This window comes from Pyxicephalus adspersus, chromosome 3 (genome assembly GCF_032062135.1).
Source record: "Pyxicephalus adspersus chromosome 3, UCB_Pads_2.0, whole genome shotgun sequence".
Taxonomy (NCBI): Eukaryota; Metazoa; Chordata; class Amphibia; order Anura; family Pyxicephalidae; genus Pyxicephalus; species Pyxicephalus adspersus.
The window spans coordinates 93,747,681-93,774,124 of NC_092860.1; the positions used below are offsets into that span (position 1 = coordinate 93,747,681).

Below are 26,444 nucleotides of genomic sequence, written 5' to 3' on the forward strand. Positions count from 1 at the left end.
GATATATTGGCAATCACTCGCCTGAAAACGGGGGGGGGGGCGCAGAGGTTGCATTGGTAGTGGGCCCTATGCTCTAGAGCAGTGGTCGCCAAACTTTTCGGTTCTGCTGACCACTAAAATCACCGGCTTCTGACTGCGCATGCGTGGGGAGTCGAGTGTTACTCAAAGGGGGAGAAACCTCCCCCAGATTTATTAGATGTACATTGTCACGTCATTATGACATAACCCTGCCCTCTCTCCCATCTGATGGAAGCCTGCGATGGGAGAGTGGGCAGGTTATGTTTAGGGACACAGCCCCCCCCACTTCCCTGAGCCAGGGAACTGCATGGGGGGCGTGGTCCGCAGCTCTGGCTGGTGCATCCTCCCAGCAGAGTCCTTCTCCTGACCCCGCTCGGGTGCGCCGGCCGGAGCCGTGGACCCCCAAAAACTTCTCACAGACCACCGGTTGGCGACCACTGCTCTAGAGGGCTTATAGGGGCTACTTGCCACAGGAAAAGGAGTGGGAGCGGCTTCCCTAATTTCCCTTTCTGCCAGTTTCTCACTCATAACATGATGTAATGCAGAGCCTGGCAGAGAAGAGAAGGGGGGTTATGTCACTTGGAGCCTGTCACTGGGTTAAGTAACTCACCAGAGGAACAAAAGTTTTGCACCTGGGGGGATAAAAAGGTCTGTCAGGTGCAGAGGTTTGCATTGAGGGGGGGCATAAAGAAAAAGGATCATCACTGAGGGTGGTCCCTTACTGTAGTGGTCTGCCATTTGGGAAGGTTGGTCTGACCTGTCCTGCAAGTAGATGGAGTGCAAAGTTGTGGGCGGGCTAGGTGCAATTTTTACCTATAGGTACAATAGACCTAGAAGTCTGTACGAACACCACTGTCAGCAATGTTCTTTTTTTTTTTTTGTGTTGAATGCCTTTCTCATATATTAGCTGAAAATGTACATCTAATAAATCAGAAAAATAAATATATCAAACTAACTGGTAAGATCACATTCTATAGTAACATTTGATGATAGCCATTTTGAAATGTCCAAATCCCAGACAATCAAATATTTTTTTTTACATGATTTGATAATTGAACCAACTGTTCCTGCAATTTATTGTGGGTGCTCTCTTACTTCACCAAATTAGTATTCGCTTTCTTAACATTAGCACAAAGGAAGCCCAATTACAATTTATTTATAGTTCACAGTACAATCGGAACAGATTGGTTATATCAGTAAGAGTAAAGAATGTTCAATAAAAAGATCACATGCAGAGTGTACAACACCTTATTGTATAACAGCTTGAATATTTGTTAAAACTTTTAATTGTTGCACTCACAGACACCAAATGAAGTCAAGCACTTTAATGAGCCATGCACAGTGAAGCTTCCAGGGCCCCATTGCCAGCAGGTTTTTGTATCCAGTCAATCTAATTTTCAGCATTCATCTCAATGGCTAAAAAAGAAAAGAATCAAGATGTTGCAAAGATCCAGTCAAAGTCCAGACCACAAACTGATCGAAATGCTGTGGTGGGAACTGAAAAGAGATGTGCATAAATACCTACAAATTCAATAAAATGAAACAATGCTGCAAAAATGCTTCACAACAAAAGACTGATAAAATCAAAATATTGCTGATAAAGGTGGTTCTAAAAGCTATTGAATCATGGGATGCACTTTAGTTGTCAAAATTCAAATAATGGCATGGTGAAATCTATTGTGGGTTGTTTTACACCTGAGCCTAGATTTAAAAAATGTTAGAACCAACTAAAAACCACGATTTTTATTTTTTTTCTGATAAGTAAAACCAAGAATTAAAAGTAATAATAGGTAACGTATTAAAATTTAAAATAAAGTATTGTGCAATATAATTTGCACAAGTAAGTTTGGCTGTTGTAAAGTGTTTTTTGTGTTAAAGCAACTTATCAAATGCCAATCTCACACATGTGCAGTGAACCCCAAACAAGGAGACCTCCTGTTCATTTAGCATGTAACTTGACATGAGAAAAAGAATGATTAAACAGGTGTTTCTGTGAAATGCGTCACTTTACAAGGTTGCAAAAATTCACACACCAAATTCCTCATCCCTTTTGATTTTGTCCCTTTTTGCCACTTAGAAGGGTTGGTAGAAGGTAGCGTAGTACAGGAGAGTGCTCTACCACACTGCCATCTAGTGGTACATTCTGTAGTGACATTATCAGTGCAAAATAAAGTTTACACTAGATGACTTTAAAAAATATTTTCTGTCTGAGTTTTTAGCTTTGGTGAAGCAACAGATAAAAAAAGAAAAAACTGAGAAGATGCAATGTTAAAGCGAAACTAAATTAAAACAAAAAGTAAGCTTAAAGTAAACTTACCTTTAATCCTGCAGATCCCTCGATGGCGCTGGACCTCTCCTCAATGTGATCCCGTGTCGTGTCCTGGAAACCATCTTTGCTCTATCTTCTCTTCCTATCTTCTTACTACATCACCGAATCTTGCATTGCGCAAGGTGGGAAAAATAATAGAGTCAATCTCACTGCGCATGAGATCAGTATCTCATTCCCCTTAGAGATCAAGACTAAGATAACTTAGTTTAGGTCTGCTTCAACCACAATAGCAGCCTAATGCCTACTAAGTTTAGTGACCCTCTTGTATCACAAGACATAACTTCTGTTTTAGGCAAACACAAATACATTCATTTAGTCAGAGAGGGGTTGGCTCCAGAACTCTCTTAAATAAAAGCCTTTGGCCACGTCCTCTCCTCCTCCTCCTGTCTGTCATTTGCAACCCCTATTTAATGTTCAGCTCTGCCTATGTTGGCGCTAAATAAATACTGTTTAATATTAATAATAATAAACACTGAACCCTTGGCACATACATCATCTTCCAGCAGCATCACAAGGCCTCATCCATGCTCAACATGGTCTCAACTAATGTCCACTTACTGTCTCTTCCTGGGGGACACAGCAGTGTGTTTCTCCACTTGGTGTTTGTTTGTGCCACACATGGGTTTTTGTCTGTTTTTGACCTAAAAGCCTGGTTGTTACTTACCCTGTGTCTATCTCTACCTTCAACAGACAAAATAATTCTAAAAGAACCTGCTAGTGTTCCCTAATCGATTTATTGAACGCCTTAGGACATTATGTGCAGAGTGCACTTTTATACCAACAGATCCCCTATTTTAATGACAGTGGAAGAGATCTCTTGGTTTGTGTTGGGAAATACCCAGGTAGATAAGCATGACAGGCACCTGGCCAAGAACAGCGAGCTTTACATGGCCCTCACCATCACTCTACAGGCAGAGGGTTGCTATTTTCACACACCAGCAATACTTCAATCACAAAATGACAATGCATTAGTTACACTAAAGCCTTACCTTATAGAGCAGGACAAAACAAGTTCATTTTAACTTCTCGACATTCCATTCATCAATACGAAATGAAGAAATTCCTTTCTTAGGCCTTTGTCAGGAAAATGATGTGTTGCTGGTTTCATCTTTCCAACAACAGAATCAATGTTTGTTGGCTGAAACAATGCAGAATCTCACTCTCCATTCAGATAGAGAGTAAAGCCATAGAAGTTGGTGACTGTTATCACTGTTGTCGGGATGGGACTGTCACTGGCCAATTTCTTCTTAAGACAGGTTCCCTGGTCATCTTCCGTATAACTACTGGCTCCTGTGTCTGCCTATAACACCTAAAGATAAAAACTTTCCATGCATTACCAAATCTATATCTCTATATTTATTCAAGAAAAGATTTTATAAAAGCCCTAATTGCTTACTAGAGCTGAGCTTAAAAATCAAACATGGTTTTGTTGACCGTTAACGTACATGCAGAGCCCTACAGTTCAGATCTTTAACTGTGACAATGCACTGATTGGTTCATTTTGTATGTCCTGAATTTACATTGCTGGACAATATGACTGAAGTGAACCTAATTCTGGTGATATACATAAACTATATTTTTTTTTAATTTTCTTTTCTGCTTGCTTGTACCGTGTTTGAGTACTATTGTTATTACTACTCTTTGTGAATATGGGTAAGGGGATACCCTGGAATTGGGCAGACACCTGGTTGTCCCCTTATTAAAGGAAGGTGCTAGATTTTACTATAAACTCCCTCCCACATCCTTTTCAGGAAGCAAATGTAAGGAATAGGCTTTGCCCCTCAACATTAGAACCCCCAATGATGAAGAAAGGGATATGGCCTGATATCATACATGAAGCTGGGCCACCCACTCACTGCTCCTTGCTTCTTTTTGCCTGGGTGAAATAAGACTAAATGTTAGAGGGAATCCATACATTAGTTTTCTTCATTTTTTTCACTTTGTAATAAAAACAAAATTTAAACTTGTAATGCATTTCCCAAGCATGTTGTCTGAAGTATTTGTCTATAACATTTTTATTGAACCTGCAAGTGCTTCTGTACAATAGATGCGTCTCCAAACCCCAAATCAGTAATTCCCACAGGTCTTTTAGAATAATGTGACAAATTAAATTGAACTGAGGCAAATTCAACTATCTTCATTCTTCTAGATCAGGGGAGGGCAAACTTTTTTGCCCAAGGCCTCAATGAGCTTTATATATTGACAGACAGGCCGTGCCAGTTTAAGATGAATGGATATTGTTTGTGTAAATTGATATAAATTACATGTAAAAACCATTACCTAAAAATATATGAAAACTTACATTCAAATTACATCCAATTTCAGGGGGAACAGTGTTATTGGTCATCCTTGTTTGCCAGTGAACAATGTTGTACCAATATTTAACGGGCCAGATTAAAAAAAAGCCCAATGGTAGCTTGTCCTTGCCTTTTGTAGATGGATGTGGTCTGCATCCTAACAAGATGATGTTATGTTGTTTGTGACAAACACAACACCAACCAGCTAACTAGCAGAAAAAAGCAACGGTAGATTCAAATTACTGTTTGCCCCTACTGCAAGAGTCGCTGTGCAAGGTCACATAACTGTAGGTTACTGAACATCTGTTGGTTCTTACTCCATTCATGGCATCTTACAGCTGCTGGGATGGTTCAAGAATGTACAAAGTAATGTATAAATGACATGCAAACACTATAGACAATGAACACTCAAAATATAAATAAGCACAAATAGCAAAATAAAATATTTTGCATACAGTATTTTTATCTTTAGAAATATTAGTAACCGAATAGTGCTTGCAGTTGGTTTAGAATGTTATATAATAAATCATTTGTTTCAAAACTGTTCCATAAATATGTTTAGAAATAATGACTCGGCATGTATGAAATGTTTGCTTTTTGTCTGCTATCTATAAAAGCAAAAGTTACATAGCACAAGCCTTCCAGGAAAGTCACACCCTTTAACAGTCAGAAGGAAAGTAACAAGTGGTCCATATACAGTATATAAATAAATATATATATATATATACACACACACACACAGGACTGTCTGGGAACAGAGCAAGTCTACTGAAAGCTGACCAGGGTTATTGCAGCAAGCCTAGAAGGGATGGGAGGGGAAAGCTGAGCAGAGTTAGAAGGGAGGAGAATGCTGTTTACAGGAAGTAAGTTGAGACAAAGAACAGATCACCTGTTAGACTGGGATAGTTCCATAGAGACTGAAGCTGTGACAAGAGAGGGCTGCCACCTTCCTTCCACACAAGAGTGTGTTCTGTGAGTGCTATGGCCAGCCAATCCACAGGTCAGTGCCTGGGTGTAACTGGGGGTCCTGCTACAAATGCTATGACATCTGCTGCTATAGAGATCAGCACTGCACTGAAGTTAAAGCACTGACACTTTCTAGATTAGACACCAACATTTGTCACTTACTTTAGCTGCAACAGTCATATAAAGTTAGCAGTGGGTTGTGTTTTATATTTTGATGCTTCTAGTAGAATAAAATGTGGACAGCAAAGTTTAAGTAATGTGATTGTTAATCTTGGTTACATACAATTTATTCCTGATGGTGTAATTCTATTTGGGCTACTTTGGACCGTTGTTATACTTTGCACTGTTGTATGATGTCCTGTTGCACATTCACATATCTGTGTTTACAAGGATACAGTCACAGGAAACTCATAGTAACACAGTGCATTGCGGCTATGTTCATCAGCTACCATTTCACCCACAGTCAGACAATACAGTTCCAAAGGTGATCCAGTGGGGTTAGCAAGTAGTAGCACTTTAATGCTAATGGTAGAACAGCTATCACAATTATTTGTCGGGTGATCATTTGCTAGGATCACAATGTTGTTCAAAACAATCAATTTCCAACCAAAAGTCAGGTAAGCATAAATTTATTAATTCAGAAAAAAAATATTTTTTCTGGGTGTTACAAGTGATCCAGCCTTGTTCATGAGATACACGCATGGCAAACCAGTAGTCCGTTGAAACATCCACAATATTTTTATGAGCTGATACATAGCCAGATCAGCGGTCTGCCAATCCCTGCAAATGATTGTATTGTTGCCTTAGATATGTAATCAAAACTTGTTGTATTGTTTGGCTACAAGGATCAATTACAGGAATCCTTTGTTTATATTGACCTAGATCTAGTGTCTGAAAATAACTTTAGAGCCACCACATCTGAACATAAGATTTGGTGAGCGTCCAGAGGTGTGTTGACTTGTTTAGGTCAGTATATGCTATCAATTCTGTTATTTGGGGGAATTTATTTTTCTTACCATCCTCCCCATTACTCCTTCCTCATTCCAATTCTACTCTTGTATGAACAAGTCCTAACCAGCGGGTTTGTGTCTCTACTCGCTTCTACTGTGCAATGATAAAGGTGTTACTGGCTTGCAGGTGTATCCTAAAGACACAAACATTTGCTGGATTGAGAAATATGCAATGAGGACATTACTTTTCTCATTTATTTTTTAATGACTATGGTACAGTACATAATGAATATGTTGCAATGAGCTGCATCAGGTAACCTCAGTACCTTTACAGATCGGGCAACTTATAGCATTTATTTTGCCAACAACAGTTACACAAAACAGAATTATTTGCTGTGGTTGGAGATAACACCACTGAGATAACACTAAACTGGTATTTGGTAAATATTATTCATGTAAGGAAAGTCAGATGGGTGATTCTGTGGGATGTCATTTCTAACCTTCTCTTGCAAGCAATGGAAAAACATGCTACATGGTATATTGTACCTCTTTCCTTTCCAAAGCCTTGTTAAGAGTTGGGCCCCATTAGATCCAAAATCAGAGGTGACCTGGGGGACCCATGCTGTGTTTAATTGCAGATCCTCCCTGGCGGGGCCCATACGCTTTGCCAGGATAGAACTAAGCAGGGAATTTGAGTTTATCAAACAACCATCAGAGAACATAATATTTGTTGTCAGATGATTGTCACTGGAAACAATCTTTTATACCATTTCCAATGACAGATGAATGAATGAGTGGCTTACACATAGTGCAGTTCTGTTATGTGGAGGAGGACACAGTGGTTGTTTCAGATCTGTCGTTGGTGGATTAATAAAAGATGTCAGAGGACCGTTGTACACATCAGATTGTTGCCCCAGATGAGTACAACAGCTCATCTTTGGTGACAATATTCTGATGTTTGTACACAACTTTACTGTTTACACTGGCAAGGTGGTAAGTTAGTAATTTAAAAAAAGATTGCAATGTACAAAATCTGCCATATGACATCAATACCCAAATACCCAACAAAAAACAAAAACAGTTCTACAAATGTCAGTAGAACTTTCTTCTGTTGGCCAATGTGTCTATATGTTACTCTCAGCAGAGTGAAAGTGATACCAGCTGTGGAATAACTCAATGGACTGAAAATGAAAGCTCTGAAAAACTGAAGTCATTCAGGATGCATAGTGCTTAAAAAAGAGTTGTTTTTAAATGTTAACATATATGTTTGATTAGCAAATGCAACATTTGAAAAGAAAAGGAACACAATGAAAACCAAATCAATACAGCCTCTGAACGGCCTTGGGTACTGCTCAGTTGAAATCAGTGGGACTTTGATGACTTGAGTTTGACGTATCTTCCAAATTCAAGAAATCCATGCCAGTCAACATGCTACCTTAAACTTCCCCCAGATATTTTTTATATCTAGTAAAGTAGACACTGTTTACTTCTTTGAACTTTACAGCTTTTGGGAATGCCTTCAGATAGATCTCAATAGCTCTGATTGTGTCACGCCAACCTTCTAGTGTCAGCAATACGTTTGAATTATCTGTTTAAAATATATAATATGTACAAAATTTTAAACTCCGTACTGGATTTTCCATTGAATGATCCACTTTAACAGATGACTTTGGATGACCAGCTGAAGATCTCCATAGTTAAAACCACATTCTGTAAAACTCTAAACATTATCTAGAGAAGCAAACTTGTAAATCCCCTATGTAAAATAATTTATATTTCTATTAGGATTTCAGAAGCCCGCATAGCTTCTTCAGGTCCTTCATTTAGAAATAACTGAGACATTTATGTAATCCAGTAAGTGGTATAGTGTTGCCTGAAGGAAAAAAATTTTGTTGAGTTGTGAATCTGAGTTACTGTTACAAGGGAAGGGTGTGGAGGTCACTAATCAGTATTGTTTGTAATGTTATTTAGAAATCCAGTATTTCTGGTTCATCTTGACTTTCAGATTCTAAGTTTGCTTTCTTTTTTAAAATACAAATTGCAGCTACATACAGTATTACACCTTTTTACATATTATTTATTTATGTGTTATTACAGAAAAAAACTCCAGACAAGTCTGTTACATTTACATTGAAAACTGAGCTATGTTTGACTGTATCTGTCTTTCTATATTAAATTCACACCATAACCAGCATGCAGTCCGATGGAGAGCATAATATAGGCAGTAGTGTGAAAAGGCACGTGTAAACAGAAATAAATTGTATTTAAGTCCTGAGGGTGAAGCAGCTTTAAAGGTACAGTTGGTGAGTGGATGCTCAGGATTGTTAGTGGTATTTCTTTTTCTAAGGGTACCTAAAGTCTTTTTTAAAGTGTGTTAGCTATACATAGGATTAGCTTTAAAAAAAAAATTGTTGTGTATGTTTTAAAGTAAATGTGAATTCAAGCTATACGTAAAACATGCCCCCAAACTAAACCCCAGACTGCTGGTATACCCAGTGTTATAAATGTAAAAAGAATTTTTTATTATACCCTACTCCATAATGTAAAGCTGGGATTACAAGACTTTTTAGTGTGTATACCTTTGACCTCTGTGGCTGGGTTAAAAAAGGGACGCACTCTTTCCTCCTATGCCACGTAATACATTATGATATTTTAAACACTGCCATTATTGACCTGGTTGGTATTCTGATTCTCTGCTTTAAATACTCTGGCATTCAGTTTATTGGGCCTACCCCATATTGCAAGGGTTAAATGTATATTTATTTCTACAGTTTTTACTTTCCTAATCCTTTGCTCCTCTGGTGGCTGCAGTGGCCCTCTCCCATACATCCTTTAGGCAGGCTTTCACCATCTTCATCAACAGTCATACATAGTAGGAGATGATATCAGTGCATGTATCCACAGTTTATTAAAGAGGTTACAGGGGACCGGATGCATAAAAATGGATCCTGCAGAGGGGTAAAGTATGTAAAAAGTGCTAAGTACTAGTTAGGGGCCTTATTCAAGCTCTAATTATCATGAATCATCTATCTAAAGCAATAATTAGTAAACCACTTTCATACAAAAACCTACAAAGGTAAAAACGACAGTTTACCTTATACATACTTTTACTTGGCATGTGTTGTAGAGAAAGAATTGTTTTATAGCTTCTGGCATATAATCAACCCGATATGAAGGGCATGTGAATTTTCAGCACATATAGTTCTCTGTAAAGCTGCGTACACACTTGCAATTTTTGTCGTTGGAAAGGATCTTTCACGATCCTTTCCAACGACAAGGGAGTGCACGATGCATGAACGGTGCTGTACATACAGCACCGTTCATGCTCTATGGAGAGGGGAGGGGGAGAGCGACGGAGCGGCACCCTGCTGCGCGCTTTCCCCTTCCCTTTCATTAGGATCGGCTATCGTCCGTGGATCCGGCAGGTCGGTCGTCCGGACGATGGACGACACCGACTGTACACACGGCAGATTTTCGCCCGATAATTGGCCGATGGCGATTATCGGGCGATAAAAATCTGACGTGTGTACGTAGCTTTATATAATATAAAATTATTGTCATAATGCTTAAACCAAGGCTTTAAACTCATCAAAAGAAATTTTACCTGATCGTTTTGCAATCACAAGCCTGTTTGTTAGGTAATCTCACAATTCCCAACAGTCTCCATTTGCAGGGATTGTTTAACTGACCTTTTGGAACAAATTTCCTCTTTCACTTTTCTCCCCAGCAGTCCATCTTTAGGTTTAATGAATACCCCTCCTTTAAAATGGATTATTTAGCACTACTCTAAACCTTTTATCCATCATCTAACCTATCTTGTTGATCATGTACAGGTTCCTGTTTAAATCCCATGATAATTGTCCAAGACTGGGCACGATCTGTATCTAAGTTACTCTAGGTGATATTTCATTGTAATACACAGAGGAACATAAAGCTTCCAAGAAAACAACAGCTGTCTGTATCTTGTGTTTTTGGAAAGCATCTTCAACTCAAGAGTACAGACAATTCTTAGTTGATACTTCATTTATGTTGTGGTAATTACTTTAAATTGGACTTCAATTCACATTTTGAAGATTTCCTGTGTTATAGGGAACATCTAAAAATGTTAAGTGTGCCAATGTAGTACCCTAAAAATGTCTCCTGAAAAATAGTAGTATGCTTCATCGTAAGAGTGTGTCAAGGGATTCATGTGCTTACAGCCTCATATCAGTATATTACCAGTGTACAATCGTTATACCCATTGCTGATTTTTCATGGATGGTATTACAAGATATGGAATGAAATGTCAATACTGTGCTGATTTTGGAGATTAATTTTAACTTTATGAAACTTCCCTTCCTCAGCTTCAATTGTTCTGTGGATGTGTTCTTTGGGAACTGGTGCTTCTTGAATTATGTCACCTATCATCCTACTACTATTTATCGGGGCAGCAGATTTTACATTGGGGAAGCAAAACCCTTTTTTCTATTAACATGACTGACCCTACACAGACACAATAGGCCTAATTCATTAAACCTATCAAAGGCTGGAGAGGATACACTTTCATTGGTGATTCTTGGTGATCCAGCAAACCTGGAATGGATTTCTTAGAGTTATTTGCTATTTGTTAGCAAATGTTTTCAATCCTGGACCAGTTCTATTCTGTGTGTTTTAAATCATCACTAATGAAAGTGTATCCTTTCCAGCTTTGGAGATCTTTAATAAATCAGGCCCAATGTGATACAGTGCAGGAGAAGGCATGGAAAGTCAGTATTAGAACAGATCAGCTGCAAAGAGTCCCTTAAAGACAATACAGGTCACTTGCCTTATGCCCTCTGCTTGCCCTTTTCAGACACAGCTTCCAGATGCCCTCTTTAAATATGAAATAGAGGAACAATATAGCGCTATTTTAGAAGTTATAGAAGTATAACTTTACTTTAGAAGTTGACATTTAAGCAGCCGACCACTGCTATGTTGTGTCTAGATAACCCATAATACACTAGAAATCATTTCCCATGCATTAAAAAATTACATGCAAAACAAAATCTGTATACAAAAAATAGTAGAATAAATATTACGAAAAACAGATAAAGCAGAGTGTATACAATGTGCAATGATCAAATGGGACTTTGTTTATACCTCAGCTTTATTGTCTGAACTCATTTGAATATAGCTTTTTTGTGTTACTGATATGTGTCTCATCTCGATATGCTTATTTTTTATTGTCCCTTGTACTTGTGCATATGTAAGTATGTATTGTTTAAGTTATTTATGGTACTTAGTGAAACATATGGTGGATGCACTACAAATGTATTCCGTTAGCCAACCAAATGTTTCTCTGCTTTCGTTTTTACTTTATTTTATGCAGCCTCTCTTGCAGTACTGATAAAAGCAGCATGATAGTTTATCAAGGTTTTTTGATAGTTTATCAAGACCAAGGTCTGATGTGATAAGTTTTATGTACTTAATGTTCTGTTCTACTCAGTAAAACTACCGAAGTTTTTTTTTTTAAGTGCACCTGTGTACAAACTATAGACATTAAATTATTAGCATATCCTTATCATGCAAGAAAAACTCTTTTCTGACCTTTACTACATATACCAGTATTTTGCAACCTTTTTAAAATAGAGGAACTCCTTGAAATAACTTTTAGGTCTCCAGGGAACCCTTTCTTTAATTACCATATCCACAGCTCACAGTACATTAGTGTGAAGGTCAGTAGGAGGAATTCCTCTTTCATTGCTGGCCATTGAGAAGTCAGTAGGAGGAATTCCTCTTACATTGCTGGCCATTGAGAAGTCAGCCACCTTTACAGATAGCCAAAAAGATAATTTGTACCTGTTAAAGAGGAAGTAAACCCAAAACTACCCAAAACAAAAAAAATTGCAATTCAGTCCTGCAGAGAAGTCGATCCGTCGGGAGGTTTCTTCCATCGGGTCACGTGTCGTCCCGTTATCCGTCTTCAGACCAGGCGCTGCCATCTTCTCTCTTTTCTTCCGGGTTCCTCTTACTACGTCGCCCGATGCAGGCGCGAGATCCAGTGACGTAGTTTGGGAAAAAACTTGCCGATCTCACTGCGCATGCATGAGATCGGTACTACTTTCCCTTTTGACAAAAGGTCTCTTTTTCCGCATGCCTGAGATACTTGGGCATGCGCAGAAGGAGCAGCCAAGAGCCTCCTGGGATGCGTGACGTAGGTGTCCCGTGAGGCTCTGTGCTCATTAAGGGGGCTGTGCTGCACCTTTTTTTTTTTCAAGAGTGTTGCACTAAAAAAAACATAAACAAACAGAATTTCTACTTAACATTAATGGGTTGCCTACCCTTTTTTTTTAAAGTGCAAATTGTAAGTTTAGGTACGCTTTAAACTGCTCGTTGCTCCCTAACAACTTCTGGAGCAGTCATAGACTTCCATGGAACCCTGGTTGAGAAACACTGACATGTACTGTAAAGTTATTTACCCTTCATTTTGTATGTTATCCCAAGGGCACTCTCCAAAGCATTTATTAGTATGTGCAAGCATATTTTACATTATTTTCAATGAATGCTTTTATGAGTATTTTAGATGCTGTGCAATGCATCTTAATGCATTGCACAGCCGTAGTGGGAACCCAACTCAAACGTAAAGTCACTTTAAAGCCAGCCAAACTCTATTTAGATTTTAGATTAGACTTGGTAAGAGTAAATGCTTCTGTCCAATTTTAAGGTTGTGCATCCCCATAAGGTGAATTCACCTCCATGCATTTCTATATTTGTGGCAACAGGGCAAAAAAATAGAGAACATTTGGAGACCTAATAAATCAGTCTCAAAGTGAGGAAAAAGCTCTTTAGTGGGAGTCACATACTGCAGTATAAACAAAGATTCTATTTCTTGGCTAGATGTGGGCTACAATTAGTGGATGAAATTAAAGTTTATGGATACATCCTGTTCATCTCTGTACCACCCCTACCTATGCAGAATAGATTTAAGAAAGATTTATTCTCTCTACAAGAAAGGTAAACAGGGACAAGCTAGAAAAGTCTGGTTGGCCTAGATGCTTCCAGGGTTGATTTTTTTTTATTTCCTTGTCTTTTTACTCTTTAGAGGAGGCCAGGACAGATGTAGACAAGCAGATTGTGCTAGGTTCACCCCGAAAAAGAACCTTGGCCATGGTAGATGTTACTGAGGCAGGTTGTCACAGGACATCAGATGCAGCTCCTGCAGATGAAAACTTTAAAAATTCATCATCTAAGAAGGCATCAGGTGAGGTCACATACTAATCATTTGTGTTCTGCTTACCATTCTGGATAAGCCTCTAGATAACATCATGCAAAAAAAAAATAATTTTGTTCCTTCATATAGGATTATTCGGTCTTCATGTATATTGTTCTGCTTAGTAACTCATTCAATCAATCTTGAGTGTTTAACAACAGTGTTTGCTGCACCTATTTTTGATTGCCCCCACCTCTCCTTTATTAATCCAATGTAAGGGCAATGGTAGGTACTGTATGCAGGCCTGAGCATTTAAACACACCAATGTTGCTAAAACAGTTCATGGGAGATATAAAAAAAATTGGTCTAAAATAAAATGGACTTTAATGTCCACCAATGCAGTCCTGATAGCTGGCCAAAAATCTCACCTATGGATCTTTCCATTAACGTAATTTCAGTAAATACATTAATCATATGCCATTTTAAAGACATAGGTAAGACCTAAATCCCATTTAAGAAACGTATAACTCTATTACTGTGTTACAGGAACTTTACAGGTGCCAGTATGATAACAAAATTATAACAAAATCCAATTACAAAAAAAAACATCATTGAACCTGAGTTGAGTGATTAGTGCCAATAAAACATCACATTGATTTTATCCTCTAAAACTGCAATGTCATAATCCAAAAAATCCTCAAATACATTCTCATCATTACATATACTTTAAATTCAACCCTCTTCCTCCACCGTATGAAGTCTCTACTTGGGAGGAATGTAATTATAATGATCGAAGATTGTTACATGTAAGCACAGATTTTTCTCATACCGAGCATGTAAACATCATGTTGCTCCATACTTGCCAAGAAGTTACCCACATGCAGATCCTATTCTGCCTCCAGTAGTAAATTCTAGCTGTTGCTATCACCTGGCAGTGGGCAGAGCTCAGGCTGCCCTAGACATTGCAGTGTGCCAGTTAGTTTTGTATGTTTGTGTTTTTGTTCATTGTTGTGTCTTTGTTGGAGGGACTTGCCATCACTACCTGGCCTAAAGCTACGTACACACGTCAGATTTTTATCGCCCGATAATCGGCATCGGCCAATTATCGGGCGAAAATCTGCCGTGTGTACAGTCGGTGTCGTCCATCGTCAGGACGACCGACCTGCAGGATCCACGGACGATGGACGACAGCCGATCCTAATGAAAGGGAAGGGGAGAGCGCGCAGCAGGGTGCCGCTCCGTCGCTCTCCCCCTCCCCTCTGTATGTACAGCACCGTTCATGCATCGTGCACTCCCTTGTCGTTGGAAAGGATAGTGAAAGATCCTTTCCAACGACAAAAATTGGAAGTGTGTACGCAGCTTAACAGTATTGTGTATTATCAGCATTTTTACCAAGTGATTCCTGCAATTTTAAACTATGTTGGAGGATACAAAGGTGGGGAAGTAAAATGATAATGAGATCAAAATCTGATTGTGTCACAGATGTCTGTGTATCAGTGCTAGTGCTTTGTTTCCTGTTTAACAACTGTTGGGGTAAATTAACAGCCACATAAGGAGAGCATTGTTTTTAATAAAATGCCCGGGAGCCAGGTGTAAATCAAAGGGGGAGAAACCTCCCCTGTAGTGGCATAGCCCAGCCCATTCTCCCATCGCAGATCTAAGCCTGGGAGAGTGGGCAGGTTATGTCCAGGGACACAGCCCGCCCACATTCCTAGGCCTGGGACTTGTACAGGGACGTGTTCCTTGGCTCGTCCCCCCAGTGGGGCCCTTCTCTTGACCTGGCTCGCAGGTGCACCGGCCAGAGCTGCAGACCCCCAACATTTTTTCCCGGACCACCGGTTGCCGACCCCTGATCTAGTGTATGCTGATTGCTGTTAATAACTTTAGGATACCTCCAGTGTGCCCTGACAGCCCACAAGATTTCAACCCACAGTGCAATTTGTGCCTTGACAAATACATATTCTATTCCAGTTTTATCTTTTTAGGACTGCTTGCCTCAGAATTTTCTGTTTGTGTATTAACAGCTTCTAAAATTTATTTGAAAGCTTTTATGGAAAATTGTTTTACTGGTCATGAGTGTTGGAGATCTTTCTCTGGGAAGCCCATTTATTAGGGTAAAGTGAGCACTGGTTTAATTTAGGTAAAAGATATGTACATTGTCTCTTTTAGTGCACTTTTTGACTGAGTACAAGTATTACAGCAGGAAATACACTGGAAAAACTGGGAAAACATTTTGGCTCAGAAGCCACAATCAGTTTTTAATTTGACAGACAGGCCAGGACAGTATCAGATGGATAGTATTGTGTGTAATTATATAAATTATGTGTAAAAGCAGTCAAGATTGAAAAGCCCAACTGGCCCTAGTTTGCCCATGCTTGGTTTAGACAGTGCTGCACCTAAATATACACAAACGTTTAAGTGAATGCATTATTTGTTTTATAATGTTAAGGATACAACTGAGAATCATGTTTATATTTTGGTTTATTGCAGGTCAGCAGGAAGTTGACAGCAGAATACAGGAGAACAAAGGTAAAGTGTATTACACATTCTTCATAAAGAATATTAATTAGGCCATACTTTATAAAATAGTTTAAACTAATATTTGTTTAGGTGTCTTGCTCTGGAACACTTCTCTTTCACACTGATTGTTTGTTGTATTAGAGATAAGCATGCATGCTTTAAAATAGTGGTGACAGAAAAAATGGCTGATTTAAAAAACTGGAGGACATAAAAAATAGGTTATAGCATATGTACACACTAAACATTTGCTGCCTAAAACAATCATTCATGATCATTATCTGTAAAGTAATCATCTGCAAGCAGTCTCCTGAAACGATCACGTTTAGTTTCGGGTGAGAGTAATTGTATGTGTGTACTAAGCATAAAGCTGGAATTGCAATGTTTTATGACTTCATTTTTTTAGTTTTATGTTGATGAATCAGCAATAAGTTGGAGTCTAGCCATTTGTTTTTAAAAGTTTTGCTTTAAATTATATGTGAATTACCTTTGATTGCTTAGGTTGAAACATTTAAAATAAGCCTGTGATGGGACGACAAGTATGACATCTGCCACTGTTAACCTCCTCCTAAAAATTGTACTCGCCTGTCTTGTCTCAGTTAGATGTTCTGGCTTCAATTCATTAGGTTACTGACCCAAAACAAGTATACAGATTATGAAACTCCTAATAAAGTAAATTATTCAAACACACAAGAGAAAAGATCAATAATTACAGCTTCAACTTTTGTATCGCAACACTTTTTTTTTTTACCAATTTGCTATATAATAACTTTTGTAGTGAACATGTACTTTGCTAATGCAGAGTAAAGCAGGAGCTTTAGTTTACAGGAGGAAAAAATCTGCATAGATCCCATTTTTTTAATGAAATTGCAGTATAGCACACCAAGAAACATCAGCATGCCCATGGCTCGAAGCCTACAAGTGTTTAGGAAAACCTGTATGCTGATATAGTATTATAGACTTTTCAGCATTGGGTGAATACTTCAAAAATAGAAATGATGCCTTCCCTCTCAGTCTGTTAACAATAAGTAGTGCAGTTATCTGCATGTCCAGTGTCCCATGAATACTTTGGAGCCATATGGAAGGTTTATATTTAACTTAAATGGTCCTAAAAGATTTGATTAGTATTACTTTGGTCCTTTTTTTTATGTCCTTTAACACCCAAACAGCCTGTCACGGCTCCACAGGGCAAAGTGGTGGACCTACTGTGTCACCAACCCAGTGGGTGGAGATGTGTACGGGGCACAGGGTCTAAGCAGTAGCTTGGTCTTCTCCAGAGCCTCTAGAGGTGAGGTTGTTGTGCACTGAGCTACTGCCAGGTTGCGGCCCCATGCCTGCCAAGGCAGGTGACTGCTAACTAACAGGAACCAAAACGTAGTTCCAGAGCAAAATCCAAAAGAGTAGTCAAACGAGCCAAAAGTCAAGGCATGCAGCAAACAAGAGTTGTCAGGAAACGAGCCAAAGGTCAGGACAGGCAGCAAACAAAAATAGTCGGGAAACAAGCCACGGTCGGTACACAGATAACACAGGAACAGTACGCAGAAACTGTAGCAGTAGAAACCTGGGCGTAGAACCACAAGGAACTCCTTTGTCCAGGCAGCTTCCTGTTGCCAGGCCACTTCCTTAAAAAGGGGATGTTATGAGATGAGTGTAGATCATGTGAGCCGCAGACACCAACCGCAACAGCAGGGGGAGTGCTGGTGATGAGATAGCTTCAGGTGTTGTTTACATGCCAGCCAGCAGAGCTTTAGTCCTCCAAGGCAAGGGAGCTGCTGACCGAGAATCACATGACCTGGACCAGGAAGTGTGCAGAGATGTGGATCCAGAAGCAGAGATAGTGCTGACAGGAGGGGACTGCAAGGTGGGTGACACTGAGGGGGTTACAGCTACTCTGATCCTGCGGGGATCTGTGACACAGCCCTTTCATGCATTACAAGTTTCCAATACACCAGTACTGTCAAAAAGTTCTCACGTGGTCCTTGCTTTTAGAAGCTGACTCTGTACCTTAGTGGCTAACAATCACATCTTTTTTTGTCAGTGAGGAGAGGCTTGATCACCACTACTGCAGCTAGGACAACTTCCAGGCATGCTTTAATAGTTCTAATCCTTCCTAAATGTATCCAAAAATATGTTGACTTGCAATGCACTTTATTGCTAATTAGGTGGCATGGTGACTCAGTGGCTAGCAGACTTGCCTTTGTAGCATTAAGGTCCCAGGTTCGGATCTTGGCTGAGGCACTATCATCATGGAGTTTGTATGTTCTCTGCATTTTTGCATACGTTTTTCCTGAGCATTCCGGTTTCCTCCTACATTTCAAACACATGCAGTTAGATTATTGTTGCCTTCCAAAACTGGCCTTCGTCTGTGTTAGTGACATATGGCTATGATAAGGAAATTAGATTGCGTTCCTATTTGAGGGACAGTTAGTAACATGACTATGCACTTTGTAAATTGCTGCACAATATTTTGGGGCTATATAAATACAAGGTAAAAATATTAACTAATATATTATGTCTTACAGTTTTACTCATTTTTGGTCCTTTGTGACTTAAAGTCTAGATTCATGATGTATATATTTATATTTAATCTTTTTCTATGAGGAATTTTGTAGATCATGCTGTATTCATATGCATTTGTAACTTTAACAAATGTAGGCAGGAACACAGTAGTAAAAGGAGTAAAGGTTGGTGTGCTTACAGTGTGGCTATTAGGATGTATGTGTGAATAATATATGTTATATATATATATATATATATATATATATATATATATATATATTTCTATGATGCACCAAGTTTTATATATGAATTTTTATTTCAGATGGAGATAGCAAAATCACAGAAACTGATGGGTTGTTGCCACGGTAGGTGAACTGCAAATATAATATTAATTGTTTTTTTTTTTTTAGTCCCATGAAAAGTACTTGAAAAAGTATATTGGAAATAAAGTGACAAAGTCACTACCATCACTGAAAATCAAAGAAACACCACTGAAGTACTTAACTTCAATATTTAAATCCCAGCAAACTGTTGGCTTGTTGTTCTCTATTGGTTAGATCTAAAAAAACATGTATAATTGTTTTCATACTAATGAGTGATTTAGGTTATTGGTAATTTAATTGATCTGCAATAAGTTGACTACCAGTCAATGATGAAATTGCTCAGCAGGAAGAGATTAAAACCATCAATGCACTCCAGTTAAGAGTTAGAATTTATAAATGCATGACTCCGTAATGCAAGAGGAACCGCATAACAATTCATTTTTCGTTTTGCCTTGAAGATACACTTTATCTCAAACTTAAGAAAAGTGAAAAGCCTATTACCCAATACATGTAAAAAAAGATATTCAATCCTTCATATATTTACAATGCTTTTGATAATTTTGTAAGGTCCTCGGCGCTTGATCCAGCTGCAGAATATAACATGAAACATGGACGCCGCGGTTTTGCTTTAATCTTCAACCATGAATGGTTCAACTTTCGATTAACATTGCCTGAAAGAAGAGGTACTCAAACTGACCAACTTAACCTTGAGAGAAGGTAGGTAAAGAAACAGCAAAATTCCAAAGTTCCAACATCCAGAATCCAGCTGTCCTACTGTATTAAGGATCCATTTGAAAACTGGACATAGACCTATTTGAGATGCAATTGATGCATAGTTGGCCCAGAGTAAGAAAGGAATGATAGTAGTTCTTTGCTTAGGATGCTGGAAATAAAAATGAGATTAAGACTCTCATATCCCTGTTCACTAGAGTTTCATAGTGATAATGGCCTTTCTGCACAAATTTTTTATGGTTGCTGCTGGTATTGTTAGTATTGCCACCATGCACTCTGCACCTAAAATTTATTTTACAATTGAACCTGAAAGGTTTACTCTGCCCAACATGATGTTTCAGTTTTTGTGGCTTTATCGGTTAGTTTAATCATTTATTGTCCTTAGATGACACAAGTGAACACATTCTAACAATTCCAATCGGCTTTTAATAGCAAAAGTGATTGCTTGAGTTAGAACAATTTACCACCAAAAATAACATATTTATATGACATAGAAGGTAATTTTTCTTTGATTTGTTAAATAGTTTTGTATTTTGATGACTGGAATTGGTATATAAATACAGTTTGTGCTCCCTCCTTCCTTTTCCCTTTCTCTTTTAATTTGATTTCCTCCTCCCCTATTTATTCCCTTGCTCCCATTCATATTGATGTCAAGAACCAAGTCCATTGTTTTAAAGAAAACATACATGCACAATAACAAATTTTCAAATGCACAGATACATAGGTTAAAAAAGACATATTGACTACAACATATTACCTGCTCAATTTGTTTTTCAGGTTAACTCAGCTTGGATTTGAGGTTAAGCATTACTTCAACCTCCCAGCAGATGAGGTACATCAAAAAATTCAAGATGGTAAGTGCATTAAAATCTTAAAAAATTAGAATACATGCCTATACCAGATTAAATGTGGTGTCCTTGCTAACAGTACTGGGTAAAGGGAAGACCTTTTGCTCTTACATTATCTAGAATGGTTCAGCAATGGTAAATATAGAGTAAATATTGCAAAATTGGTTATTATTAAAGCTTATTGCATAGGCCTTTTACTTAAAACAGTAATCACAATAATGTATATTATATTACTATAATTGTCTCTTTTTCCCCTTAGCTGCAACAACTGACCACAGCGATGCTGATTGCTTCCTTTGTGTCTTTCTGAGCCATGGAGAAAATGGTCATATATTTGCCTATGACAGTCCAATTGAAATCAAGGAACTAACCAGCCCATTTAAGGGAGACAAGTGCAAAAGTTTAGCAGGAAAGCCTAAAGTTTTTATATTTCAGGTAATTTTTTTGAAATAAATTTATATACCTTGCATGGTTTTATTGCTGAATAGGAAAAGGAGAAGGAAAGTCCATCAAGTAAATAAAGTCCTGACAGGCAAGCTTTGTTACTGGCAGAAGAGACTTTAAAGTATTATGCCATAGATCCTTTTTCCTGACAGGAGTTTTGAAAAAAAAGCAGTTTGAGGTCCTGCACAACTCGGTCAAAGGGTGTCAAATGGAGTGTCAAAGGGAAGAAGATGACTGCTGAGGGAACAGTAAATAGGTTATAAAGTAATAAAAAAAACTAAATTAATAAACTAAAAAAAATGATTCTCTAGTGCATTGCTGCCAAGATTATGATATGTGTGTTTAATATGACTGCAGGGAAGCTTTTGTTTTTGACCAGAGAGATCATTAGCTAAGACAAAACTAAAAAGGAGCACATGACTATATGCAAATATGGCTTTACATATATATGTATATATACTGTATATACATCAGCATATACAGGAAACAAGGTATCTGAAACATTTTAGAGTTTTGGATAGAATATAAAAATATATTTATCTGTTTTTTAGGCATGTCGGGGGACTCTGCATGATGAGCCAGTTTTAGTTACAGATTCTACTGACAGTGCTGTGGCACCTCCTGAGGTTAATACAGTTGAAGTAGATGCAGCTTCCTTGTACACTCTGCCTGCCGGAGCTGATTTTATCATGTGCTATTCTGTTGCTGAAGGTATTGTTTTTTTTTCTATTACTTTAATGATAGAGTGATTTGAATGACAGTGTTGTGTGTATAAAAACTAGCGCAGTTCTTCTGTGCTTCTATGTCAAGCCGAAACTTTTTTTTTTTTAAACTTTTTACTGTGACTTGCACTTACAGGAAAGGGCCGTTCAGCAATTGTTGCACCTCATTCTGTTAACAGAAAACTAAATGGCAGGAAAGGTCAGAGCTGTGTGGATAGATGCACAGCTACACAGTGGGTTTTTGAATTTGTAATATGTTCCAAAGCTAGTCCCTTTAATTTACACTAATCAACATGATTGGTTTAAGAATTTGGTTCAGTTTTGCTTTTTGTTCGGCTTTTGTTAAAAGCAGACTTTAAACTATGTTCTTTTTACTTTTGCTGCTCCTTCCTCCTGCTGAAATTCTGCAAAACTATATTAAAACACATATAACGTGGTACATATTGTGATGTTGTCATCCTCCAATAAGGCCCTAGAAAATACCTAGTACTCCAGATCTTGCTTGTAGACTAAAGACTAGAGCAAAAGGAGAAATATATCACCCTAACCTAAATGCTGTGGTCAGATGCCATAGGAAAGGTGAGTATATTATCTAACTTTTTTACTATTGCAGGTAATTTTAAACTCTTTATTTACAGCGTTTAGGCAGGGGAGGATGCAATAGTATACATCGGACCTTGATTTTTAGGATGCAAGGTCATCTTTCCGCTACAAATGTATTTAACCACCTTGCTTCTTGATGTTTGTGTCCCTGTCATATATATAGATAATTAATATAAGAAACTTTAAAGGAAAACTCCACTTTAAAAAAAGTTTCTGTGTTAACTGCCTTTTTGCCCTCATTTTATCAGCACAACATAAACATGATTTAAAGCAACCTACAGCTAACTGCTTTTAGGCCTCCATGAATTTTGAGCAATGCACCCGAGGAGTTTACTTGCCATGGGTTGTTTTGCAGACTTGATGTCAAATTATCTCAGTAATATGTGTTCTCTGGATACATTTTCAACTGTCTCGTAATTCAGTTGTTCCCAACTACTATTTTTTGAACATTCCATACACTACGCTGTTTGTAAGCAGAATGCCTTAGGCTGACAAGTTTGAGCAGCAAAACACAAAATTGCACCTCTTTCAAATTCCTGAAATAAAAATATAGCCACTCCCATTGGCTTCAGTGATAACCAGGGCTATGGGGTGATTGTGGACTGGTTTCTCATTCGTCTGAACATGGCCTCTAATTTCCTGACTGTCTCTGTGCTCTTTCTAAGGCCCCGCTCACAATTGCGGATTCCCCAAGGGTAAAACACCACTATTAAATGCCTGTGTAAATTGTAAATATGTATAAATGCTTCCACTGAATATACTGAATGCTTAGATGTTTTTCCCTCTTCTCTCTTTTTTTCTTACACCTCACACTGCCTCCCCTTCACTGCCACACAAATGATTTTAGCCTGGTTTTTTAATGCTTAAAAAATGCTTGAATAAATTTGTACAAGTGGTGTATGCAATTTTGTATAAATTTACAAAAGAAAAACTAATCCATGTACACCACACCTAAATGTCTGCATAGAGATTAAGGTAACATCTCAGACACCCCAACCATAGTCATGTCCCAGACCTTTGGTGAATATATTAACTCACATACATTGGTTGTTGCAAATGTTTTGCAGGCCAGTTTCAGAGATTTTGGATTTTCAAAGTCATTATTGCTTGCTATAGTCAAACATTTTAAAGGGCTAGGATATAAAAAAAATTGTAAAGAAAAATCAGTTACACATAGCATTCTTCTACGTTCTAATATACGCTAAAAAAATTTCATCTCCATTTAACTCAAAATAATTCTGAATAGAAACCTGAAGCTTCTTTTAGTACTCAACAATACTCATCCTAGTTTTTATCTTCTTTTAGGCTACTACTCTCATCGTGAAACCATAAATGGGTCTTGGTACATTCAGGATCTGTGTGAAGTACTGCGGATGCATGGCAGTGAGCTGGAATTCACAGAACTGCTAACGCTTGTGAATAGGAAAGTGTCCCTGCGATCCGTTGAAGCCTGTCGTGATTACAATGCAATTGGCAAAAAACAAATTCCTTGCTTTGCTTCTATGTTAACCAAAAAACTCTATTTCAGACCAAAAGAAAAATAGATATATCTCATTTTTGTTTCAAAACACAGAGCATCAAGGGAAAAATTTTCAATGACCTTGAAATACTAAATGGTTTACTACTTGTGGTACACTACAGCTTTTAAATACTATGAATTCTCAGGGAATGACTGTCAGGGATTGTCATTATTTTTAGACCGTAATTGTACGTTTGTACACAATTGTGTAAACCAGAAAATCCTGTTAGATATTGTCTTTTTTTTTTTTTTTTTTTTTTTTTTTTTTTAGAAAAGGGTTGTTTTATACGCCAACACGGTTTTGTAATACAGTAAAACTTTCCCTTTATACTGTAATGGTTTGCATTGTCATTTGTATTCTCATGCTTGCTTTGAAGCAATAAACTTTTTATTCTGGTTATGAATAGACTGATAATATTTGTTCCGTTAGATAAGAGCATGTCATGTTTTTAATTGTCCAGGATTTATGATACACACATACAAAGGTATTTATTACATCTTCACAAAGCAACTCCTATTTCAGTTTATTGTGAGATACATTTTGAGGCTGACATAAATTTCTGCTCTTTCTATTACTAAGTAAGCCTGCAAGATACCAGTGATGATTTGGGAGAAATAGCAAACTGATTATACACTAAATTAAGTTTTAAAACAACTGGTAAATATCTAATGGGTACACAATGGTGTGCAGAGTGCTTGCACTGAAGACGAAAGCATTCACTTTCAATGGGAGAGACAACAATCCCAAAACCAGCCAGATTGTACATGTCAATCCTTTTTCAAAATTTCAATTCAAGGTATTGTAGGCTGTGCCCTGTGTAAATACAGAGCAATGCACAGAAAGCTTTAACAAAAATGCTGGCAAGGTCCCCGTACGGAATTGTGTGATTTAGAGGCAGGACTGAACCTATCCTAGGAGGGGGGTTTGAGTTAAGCGTTTAGATTTATGGTAGAGGTGAAATCGCTTTTAGGCAATTTTTTTTTTTTGGGTCAGTGTGGGGTTGGGGTTAGAACCCTACTGACATCTGTATTCATTGTGAGAAGATCTACTGTCACTGTTGTCCTTGAGACAACAGGAAATGAGAGCAAAACGAGGAAGTCAAACCTGATAGACAAACATTTCCCTATACAGTACTATCCTACTATCCAAAACAAAAAAATTCTGCAGTACAAGGATCCCAATGCTTCTGCTTGTTTGTATCCTCTAGTCCAGAAAGGAGAACTCAGGAGGTGCTGATGGGTTTGGATTTAAGTGCATTAAAATTATCATCTCCATATAGTATGAGGGGTGTTGACTCTTGTATTGGCAGCATTTTTGGTAATCAAACATGGGGAAGTGTGTATGTATTGCAGATATATGGTGAATATGTTTTATATTTCAATATTTTTATTGAATTTTCACAAAAATATAGGTACATGTATTTCAACACAAAAACAAAACGAGATAATACAAAATTAATGGTGAATATGTTTTATTTTTTTTTTCCATACATACACTTTAACAATAGATATTTGTAAATGAAAACAAGACTTTTGTCAGTGACTGTTGTTGGGGAGCATGGCTCAGAGGTTAGCACTCTGCCAACCAGCTTCGAATCCCAGACAGGACACTAACTGCATGGAGTTTGCATGTTCCCCCGTTTGTGTGGGTTTCAAAAAACATGCAGTTAGGTTAATTGGCTTTATATAATATATAATTATAATATATATATATATATATTATACATGCTACTGCACAGTAATATTACATGTTTAACTATTTTTTAATTTTTTTAAACAGATTTTAGTGTTTTTTTATTTAAAGTTTATTATTAAATGTATTAAATATTGGACATATTTTGGTGAGTTATGTTTTTTTTCCATGCAAAAAAAAATGTAACGCTTTTTGCATGGAAATACGGAAAGAATTAGAACGCTGGGGGGGTAATCCACCTAACTCTGATCTACTCCCATTTCGACACCCTGGCCCCCCACTAACACAAACTATTCAACCTTTCCCTTTCTACTGGTATCCACCCCTCCGCCTTCAAACATGCCATTACTCCCACTATCCTGAAGAAACCCTCACTAGACCCCCTCCTTACCCCAAGCTGCCCATTCTACCGAAACAGTCCTAACTGAAGTGGCCAATATCCTCATCAGAGCTAAGTCTCAAGGCAACTTTTCCCTGCTCCTTTTCCTAGATCTTTCCTCTGCTTTTGACACTGTTGATCACTCCCTTCTAATACAAATCATGAGCTGCAATGGTATCCGTGACACTGCTCTCTCTTGGTTTGCTTCCTATCTGTCTAACCTCTCCTTTCAAATTTGTTTTATTGGTAATTCCTTCTCTCCTACTCTACTCCCCACATCCCGAAAAAAATCCCCCCCTGACATATTACTAACTGTTAACACTGATATTCGTATACTTGCTACACTATAACACTACTTCCCACCACTACATATCTCCCCTCCTATCGTGTGATACTTCCCCCACCTACTAGATAGTAGCCTCTTCTGGGCAGGGTCC

The 26,444-nt window shown here is 38.0% G+C and overlaps 1 protein-coding gene and 1 long non-coding RNA gene across 5 annotated transcripts; one reads left to right on the forward strand and one right to left on the reverse strand.

Annotated features, from left to right (window-relative positions):
* Window positions 1-1,158: 1,158 nt before the first annotated feature.
* Window positions 1,159-5,796, reverse strand: LOC140326802 (uncharacterized). Of its 2 annotated transcripts, none has more exons than XR_011919925.1 (3): window positions 5,534-5,796; window positions 3,337-3,656; window positions 1,159-1,434 (listed from the first exon to the last, which is right to left on the reverse strand). It is a non-coding gene; the product is annotated as an uncharacterized lncRNA (long non-coding RNA). The 2 variants fall into 2 exon arrangements; XR_011919926.1 differs by lacking the exon at window positions 1,159-1,434 and adding an exon at window positions 2,146-2,454.
* On the forward strand, window positions 5,497-24,335 carry CASP6 (caspase 6). Of its 3 annotated transcripts, XM_072405707.1 has the most exons (9): window positions 5,501-5,644; window positions 13,621-13,779; window positions 16,219-16,257; window positions 19,067-19,109; window positions 19,635-19,784; window positions 20,577-20,653; window positions 20,907-21,082; window positions 21,643-21,802; window positions 23,722-24,335. In XM_072405707.1, exons 1-9 carry the CDS (start codon window positions 5,626-5,628, stop codon window positions 23,958-23,960), a joined length of 1,062 nt encoding a protein of 353 aa, XP_072261808.1. In that variant the 5' UTR covers window positions 5,501-5,625; the 3' UTR covers window positions 23,961-24,335. The 3 variants fall into 3 exon arrangements, with proteins under 3 accessions (XP_072261809.1, XP_072261808.1, XP_072261810.1); XM_072405708.1 differs by lacking the exon at window positions 13,621-13,779 and having other exon boundaries at window positions 5,497-5,644; XM_072405709.1 differs by lacking the exons at window positions 5,501-5,644; window positions 13,621-13,779; window positions 16,219-16,257 and adding an exon at window positions 16,333-18,106.
* Window positions 24,336-26,444: the final 2,109 nt, after the last annotated feature.